Source organism: Alexandromys fortis, unplaced genomic scaffold, assembly GCF_014885135.2.
Source record: "Alexandromys fortis isolate MF-2015 unplaced genomic scaffold, M_Fortis_MF-2015_v1.1 scaffold_29, whole genome shotgun sequence".
In the NCBI taxonomy this organism is placed as follows: domain Eukaryota; kingdom Metazoa; phylum Chordata; class Mammalia; order Rodentia; family Cricetidae; genus Alexandromys; species Alexandromys fortis.
The window spans coordinates 5,917,136-5,925,564 of record NW_026067891.1 but is presented as its reverse complement, the minus strand read 5'-3'; the positions used below and the strand labels follow the sequence as shown (position 1 = coordinate 5,925,564).

The following is an 8,429-nucleotide window of genomic DNA, read 5'->3' as shown; positions in this document are numbered from 1 at the left end:
TATATATTTTAATTGGTATATATATACATATATTAATTATACACACAGAGACCTCTGTGTGTGTGTGTACCTTCTTTTTTGTATATGCACCAAATGCATGTAGTACCCATAGAGGCCCAGAATATTGGATATTAGGTTCCCTAGAGCTGTAGTTTGAGGTGGCTGTGGGGTACCTGATACTAATGTTGAGACTAAGCACAGGTCCCTTGCTAGAGTAGATGTTCTTAACCACTGGACCATCTTTCCAGACCTCTAGATTTACTATCTATAAGCAATTTTCATGATTGTAAAAAAAATTTTTTTTTTTTCGAGACAGGGTTTCTCTGTGGCTTTGGAGCCTGTCCTGGAACTAGCTCTGTAGACCAGGCTGGTACAGAGATCCGCCTGCCTCTGCCTCCCGAGTGCTGGGATTAAAGGCGTGCGCCACCATCGCCCGGCTGATTGTAAAAATATTTAAAAGTCATTAAAGAAGAAATTTTACTTAATTTTATTATCTTAAACTGGTTGTGGTAGCTCATGCCTGTAATCTCAGCTCTTGATAGGCTAAAACAGAATTCCCTTGAATCCCATGCCAACCTGGGCTACATAGTGATACAGACCCTGCCTTTTAACAAAAGGAAGAGGGGGGAGGTCCATCACCTGACATGGGAGATGGGGTGGAGTGTCTATTTAATATATGTTGAATCCTGTATTCAGTTCCCCAGCACCACCCTCCAAAATACATTCATTTTTATAACCAATGAATCTTTGATAGATCTCACATTCTAGTCCTCTTTTCCCTGAAAAGCAGTTCTCCATAGTGATGTTTATTCCTGGTGGCTTTGGTCACAGTGGTCATATGGGCTATCTCTTCTGCTATGGCCAGAGCCAGCACAGGACAGGCCACATAACCAAGATGAAGTTGCCTGATGCTAGGTCATGCCTGCTCTGCGTCCCAGCTGAGCACTGTGCTCAGAAGGCAGCAAACAGTCTTTGGCTAATGCTTGATGACTTGGCCCTAGGTGTTCTAAGCTCCCTTTTAGACTGCAACTGAACTAGGTGGAAGAAAACCCTGCCATTGACTGGGTCAAGGGTGTGCCATATTCCTTGTTGCTATAGGAGTTCCTCAGAGTGTAGTTCTGGGGAGTAAGCAGTCTGCCTGTTGGCATTCCTGAGATAGCCCTCCACACAGGAGACTTCTGCTCAACATAGTCCCAGGGCAGGGCTTGTCCCACAGCCACTCAGCTACCCAGGACCTGATGTGAAGGGCAAGAAGCACAGTGTCCTCAGTCCTGTCAGATTCAGGCCATCTTTGTGTCTCTCCTGTCCCTTACTATTAGAAATGGACAGAAGTGTGAGCAGTAAATGGCCAACAAGGAGCAAAGTGCCTAAGGTTGCACACCTGCTTTTCTAAAGAAGATGCTCGTGTCACGGGGTGGAGCTCTTCTGTTCTTACAGAACAACTGTTAGTCCTTGGAAATAGCAGCGTGAATCAGCAGCCTCAACAGCTCTGCCTGATCCTGTTCATTCTGAACTTTTAGGGCTTCAGACCACACGCTTGGGAAACCACTTGGAAGACCGAGTGAACAAGTTTTTGCGGCGCCAGAATCACCCTGAAGCTGGGGAGGTTTTTGTCAGAGTGGTGGCCAGCTCTGACAAGACTGTGGAGGTCAAGCCTGGGATGAAGTCAAGGTTTGTGTTTTTTCTTCCTGTCCTAAACTGTGGGGTAGGCCCCACTCCTGACTCTGTAAAACTTCAAGTGTGATGTACTTCATGCAAAGGCTTGTGGTAACTAGGATGTAACCTTCTTTTCTGAATTTCAATACATTATCCGAGATGGTTCCCTTGCCTAATAAACAGGACCAGGAAGAGCTGCAGCACAGCCCAAAACTATTCTGGCTGTCATTGCAAGAGGTTGCCGAGCCTTGAGCCTTCTACACAGGACAGGCTTTGATTTCTGTTTCAGGTTTGTGGATTCTGGAGAAATGTCTGAATCTTTCCCGTATCGAACCAAAGCACTCTTTGCTTTTGAAGAGATTGATGGAGTCGATGTGTGCTTTTTTGGGATGCATGTGCAAGAATATGGCTCTGATTGCCCCCCACCAAATACAAGGTAGCCCCATGTTACTTCTGAGTGTGCTTTTTAGTCCCATTCTGGGTGTAACAGACAGAGGCTTGGGTGTCTTAAAACTGTGTGCTTTGCTACTGGATTCAAATAGTTACCTGACTAAACCAATTAGCTTTGTTTTCCTGTAAACTGTCAGGAAACAAAGGGTCTTGGTGATAATGTGGCATGCTTGTGTGTGGCCCTAGCTTTGCTTTGTCTTATCAAGATGATCACTGGGGAGCCAGAGTAGCAACAGCTAAATGTTCTGTTCAAACCAAGTCTCTCTGGTCCAGAGTTGGTTTGTGTTTAGTCTGGATTTTGGGTGAGAGGGGCAAAGAAGAGGCCTCTTCCAAGTTGCTCCCCTGGGGAAGGTTTCCTTCTCTTTTGGTAACAGTAGAAAATTATTTCTGTTTCCTTAGTTTTCAGCTGGAACTGTGATTCGAGTTTTTCACATCTAGTCAGGTGGCCTCTGTGGTGGCTATCAAAACCTATTTCTGGGGGGCTTTGGGATGTTAGTATTTTCAAACTTAAGGGGTACCCTGAATTAGAAATAAAAATGACACCCCACCCACCCCTGCAGGCGTGTATACATATCTTATCTGGACAGTATTCATTTCTTCCGGCCCCGCTGCCTCCGGACAGCTGTTTACCATGAGATACTCATTGGATATCTAGAGTATGTGAAGAAACTGGGGTGAGTCTTGGTTTTTCAAAATCAATTAAAACGTTTTGTCTATTGTGTGAAATAGTGTGTTTTTCTCGTTTAGTTTTATGTTTTTATTCTAATGTATTGAGAGTGGTTCAGAAGTCTGCTGAGCCTCTCACATATGTCTGACTCCAAAGACAGTGTCTTATCTTTGCCTCTGCTTTCTTTTCATTTTCTTTTTACTTTATTGAGGCATAATCTGCTTATCATGTGTTTTTTCTGTTTCAGGTTTTGGAGTCAGTGGTTTTTAAAATTATTGACTGGTGTAACCATTCCATAAGCCGGTCTCTACACACTCTCCTCTGCTACTACTCCCTGTCCTGCCCTTGGCTCCAGACAGCCACTCATCTACTTTCTGTCTCTAGACATTTATCTGTTCTACTCTTTGATTGGAAATCACTGATTGAACACACAAACACTGTCTTTTTTTCTCTGGCACTATGTGTTTATATACCACACCTGTCACATTCTTTTCCTGGACCTGAAAAGGTTTGCTAAAGTACCTTGAAAGAGCAGATAAGATATTTGACATTAATCCTCTAAAGAGAGTTACTTGCCTGAGCTGCCTTTCCAGTCACAGGAGGAAATAGGCAGGAAGCTGGTGCTTCACTTCATTTTACCAGGCCCTGGCAGGCTCAGCTCCATGCAAGTACTTCTGAGAATGAAGTATTCAGTGCTGAATATAGGGTTGGATTTGTAAATGAAAAAGATAATGCTTTTACACACACACACACACACACACACACACAATTCACATATTGTGTTGGAGCCCAAATATTTTTTAAGACCTACCCAAGCATTTATGGCCATTTCTTTTGTTTTCATCTTCCCTCATTAATTTCTGTTCTTGCTTTAGTTACTATTCTTAAGCTGCAGTTGCCTCAAAAATAGATAAGAGTTCACTTATACTTCTGTCTGGCTTGTTTTGTATGTTCTTATAGGTATGTGACAGGACACATCTGGGCCTGTCCTCCAAGTGAAGGAGATGACTACATCTTTCATTGCCACCCTCCTGATCAGAAAATCCCCAAACCAAAACGACTGCAGGAGTGGTACAAGAAAATGCTGGACAAGGCATTCGCAGAGAGGATCATTAATGACTATAAGGTACTCTTGTTGAAGGAAGATGTTGACTTTGTCACAGCTGAATGACATGTTTTATGTATTTTCTTCTGGCACTCATGTGCTTTATAACTATGATAAATTACAAGAAATAGAAAGCAATAGCCTGCAAACATCTGATGAAACTGCAGAAGCAACTCTGCAGTTGGTCAAAGCAGTGGGCCTTTTAGTCAGTTGATGTCTAGTTTGTGTATGTGGTCCCCAGTAGCCTCTAGGGGACCTCACCTCACCTTTCTTCTGCTTCCTCTCAGGACATCTTCAAACAAGCAAATGAAGACAGGCTCACGAGTGCCAAGGAGTTACCCTATTTTGAAGGAGATTTCTGGCCTAATGTGTTGGAAGAAAGCATCAAAGAGCTAGAACAAGAAGAAGAAGAAAGGAAAAAAGAAGAAAGTACTGCAGCTAGTGAGACCCCTGAGGTACAGCCCAGCTAGAGCTGTGTCACCAGAGTGGCAGGCTGAAAAGTATACATTTGCTGTTGGCTTCTTCCTGTGGGTGTTCTTGTGCACACACATAGGATGTCACCATAATCAGCAATAAGCAGATGTAGGGCTTACTGGTTAGACCTGGAGAGATGGTGACCTTTTGGAACCAGGGCAGTACATGGAGATGGGTAGAAATTACTTCCTAGAGAGACTGAAGTGCCTTGTGCTGAGTATTGTGGCAATTCCTCATTTTGTGGGGTTTTGGGGGGAGGGGCTTTTTTTTTTTTTTTTTTTTTTTTTTTGCTTTTTTGTTTTGTTTTGTTTGCTCTCAATCTGTTCACTGTTTACTATCCCTGTGTACCAGGGAGTACAAAGTGTACTAAGCAAGACCTTGTCCCTGCCCCAAGAGGTATCTTATACTAGGAGAAACACCAAGGACCTGGATAGCTTCATGATGTGTTTTCATGTGGTGGGGCAACTCTGAGAAGAAAGGAGCCTAAGGTAAAGAAGACAGAGGTCTGAGGGTGCCTTTGGAAACAGTGACATCGGAGCTGAGATCCCACTTGAGTTGAGGGGAGAAAGTATGCTGTATCAAAGGTCACAAGGTACTACTTGGTCAGGTAGAGCTGACAATGGCATATATATTGATTGTAGTTGTAGGTCCGGTAGGTATGTACAGTGACTTCTGTGGAGAATGTTTGTGGAATATGAGAAATGATGAGTTAGAAGAATGTCTTGTGTAAAGCTTGAACTTACTTTGGTGAGGGAGAAACAAATGGTGGGTTGCATTGCTCCATAGGAAATAGTCAGACTGGATCCCAGCAGGGCTAGAGGTGCTGGCAGCATGTGGCAACACCTGGAGCCTCAGATAAGCATGCATGCTCAGTGTACACGTGATCTGTTGAATGGTTACACTGTGCTCAACACTGAACATGTTGAGTTTTATGTCTTCAAGAAGACAGTTATAATATAGAAAGCACAGACCAGAATGAAAGAGAAGCTTATGTCCCTGGTTGTTCCCAAGATCTCCCATTGTCTGACTTACTTTCTCTCTCTTTCTCTGGAACCTCCAGAAGTTGGTCCATCCCTTCACCTTCTCAGGAACTTGGCTGTTGTTCCTCATCATGGTTTGGTTTCCTACTTGACTGCAAAACAGTTCCCAAGAAGCTAGAGAGAGTAGGCCATATTCAGATTGGCCTTAAAAGAACAGGCATGTCTCAGTGGCTGACTCGGTACTTTGCAGTGGAGACCAAATGATCATGAGCATAGGTGACCTGACACAGAACCATTTGTCTCAGTTTGTTAAGGACAGCAGTGGTGGCGTCACTTGAAGAAGTGGACGTGGGCCCACCTGTGGGAGTCACTGGTGCACAACGCAGCAGAGCACAAGGATAGTCCTGCTACTACCAAGGAAAGGACTCTAAAGGAATGCAGAACAAACTGATTCATCCAAGTTGGTCTCTGGCATGGTGTCAGTGAAGCTGTTCAGACGACTTAGGTGGCTTATGCCTGAGCCCTCCTTCACTGTATGCTAGGGAAAGTGTTGACAAGTAGATTTGATGTTTTCTGTGTATGCAGTGTAGAGGCTGAGAGCAAGGATTCCCCTTCCTAAGGTTACCCAGGACCTCACAGTGGGATTAACTTTAGTATGGCTCACACTTTGTAGGGGACATTGCTTTGTTGCTAAAAATTAGATTCTCCAGGGAGGAACTAGAAGAGAGGGAATGGGGGTAGGTTGCTTCGTTAAAACATATTACATGCATGTATGAAATTCTCAAACAGTTTAAAAAACTGAAAAATTAGAATTTGAAGTTAATTGAAGTAGAGAAGAGTTTCTCGTGTTAAATGAGGGAGACAGGATACCACATCATGTATTCAACCCCAGCTACCCTTAGGCACATGCACAGGTAAAACTTCACCAGAAAAATAACCAAAGTGCATGTTTCCAGGTGACCAAATAATTTCTCTCTCTCTCTCTCTTTTTTCTCTTCTTCTTTTTGTTGATTTTTTGAGACAGGGGACTCTGCATAACTTTGGCTGGCCTAAACTCAAAGATCAGTCTGACTCCTAAGTGCTATGATTAAATGTACGTACCACTATGCCTAGCTCAAAAACAATTTCTTTAAAAAGTTTATTTAGCCGGGCAGTGGTGGCACCTTTAATCACAGAACTCAGGAGTCGGAAGGCAGAGGCCTCAAACTCAGATGCCTAAGCTTGGCCTACAGAGCAAGTTCCAGGACAGGCTCCAAAGCTATGCAGAGAACTCTGTCTTTAAAAAAAATAATAATAATAATAAAAATAAACTAAGAAGTTTATTTGAAATCAAGCATAGTGACACACCTTTAATCCCAGCACTCAGAAAACAGAGGCAGGCAGATCTCTGTGAGTTCAAGGCCAGTCTACACAGCCAGAGCTCTCTCCAAAAAAGAAATCCAAATAATTAAAATTTATTTGAGGGGCCATTAAGATGGGTCCAAGTAAAAGTGCCTGTTACTGCCATGTGTGATGGCCTGAGTTCAAGTCCCAGGGTCCACATGCTCAAAGACTCCAATCTTCCATTAAAAATTAAAAAAAAAAGACCTCCACATGGGCACTGTGACATACTCACAAATACACATAATACATGCATGTAAGTAAAGTAATTTTAAAAATTATTTGATTTAGATACATGATGAGTTTGAAACCTAGGTTATGCAGCATCACATGGAAAAGTGACCATGTGGAGCTGAGGGCATAGTTTAGTGGTGGCGCACATGCTTAGCTTCTGTAAGACAGAGAGATCCTGTCTCGAAAAACCAACACACACACACACACCCTGAAGAAGTAAGAGGACATACAGGTGCCAGCCAGGCTTGGAAGATTCAATTTTTAGCCCTCTGATGGCAGCCTATGGCCCAGGTGCATATGGGGTCTCTAGAGCCCCACAGATTAGGAAATGGATGTTGTTCTGACAGTTTTGCATGTGGTTACAGGGCAGTCAAGGTGACAGCAAGAATGCCAAGAAAAAGAACAATAAGAAGACCAACAAAAACAAAAGCAGCATTAGCCGCGCCAACAAGAAGAAGCCTAGCATGCCCAATGTGTCCAACGACTTGTCCCAGAAGCTATATGCCACCATGGAGAAGCATAAGGAGGTAATGGCATAGTCTTGTGGGAGTTTACAGGGATACTCAGAATCTGGAGGAACAACAGGCACCAGGCCTGCTCTGCTGAGGCTCCCTGTAGAAGTCTTTGATAGAAAGGAGGACTACCTCTGTATAATGTGGAACAGTGGTTTCTTAATACATTGTATGGCTTATCATTAGTTGTTCCATCACAAGAAACCAGGGCCTCAAGCAGGCTCTGGGTTTGGTTAAGTAAGATGTGGCCCTGCACTTGGCACATGCTGTCTCTCTGTGGAGTTTAATGCAGCGCCTCTTTTCAGGTCTTCTTTGTGATTCATCTGCATGCTGGACCTGTTATCAGCACTCAGCCCCCCATCGTGGACCCTGACCCCCTACTCAGCTGTGATCTCATGGATGGGCGTGATGCTTTCCTCACTCTGGCCAGAGACAAGCACTGGGAGTTCTCTTCCTTACGCCGCTCCAAATGGTCCACTCTGTGCATGCTGGTGGAGCTGCACACACAAGGCCAGGACCGCTTTGTCTATACCTGCAATGAGTGTAAACACCACGTAGAGACACGCTGGCACTGTACTGTGTGTGAGGTAAGCCCCACCACCTCCCCTCTGACCTTTCCCCATAGGTAGATGTAGAATTCCAGCATCAGGAATGGATGTAGATGTTGTCATCTCTACACAACACTGTTTGTGCTTTCTCTCCCATCATGGGGAGCCAGGCATGAGTGGCACCCTTGTTGTCCTCTTATTTTGTGCCCTTGTCCGCCACAGCTACAGGCCATGTGCTGAGGCAGCCTGACTCTGGAAAGACTTTGGAACACTTTGATTCTACAGGAATTCCTGTGTATTTATCTCTTCCTAGCCTTGCTAAGGGCTTAGGGATGCCTTTTGTCCTAATGACAGGTTGACACCTTTGATCAGGTCTAATGGCAGGACTTTCATGTCTCCTGTCTTCAGCATGTAGAGCTTGTC

General features: G+C 44.1%; 1 protein-coding gene across 2 annotated transcripts in view; it reads left to right on the top strand.

Moving 5' to 3' along the window:
* Crebbp (CREB binding protein) overlaps positions 1–8,429 on the top strand; it is a 132,478-nt gene that overhangs the window by 118,275 nt on the left and 5,774 nt on the right. For both annotated transcript variants that reach the window (XM_050128667.1, XM_050128581.1), the window contains 7 exons: positions 1,521–1,671; positions 1,946–2,092; positions 2,667–2,780; positions 3,734–3,899; positions 4,166–4,333; positions 7,312–7,473; positions 7,764–8,045. In XM_050128667.1, the coding sequence (XP_049984624.1) occupies positions 1,521–1,671; positions 1,946–2,092; positions 2,667–2,780; positions 3,734–3,899; positions 4,166–4,333; positions 7,312–7,473; positions 7,764–8,045 (1,190 nt within the window). The remainder of the gene's footprint in view (positions 1–1,520; positions 1,672–1,945; positions 2,093–2,666; positions 2,781–3,733; positions 3,900–4,165; positions 4,334–7,311; positions 7,474–7,763; positions 8,046–8,429) is intronic.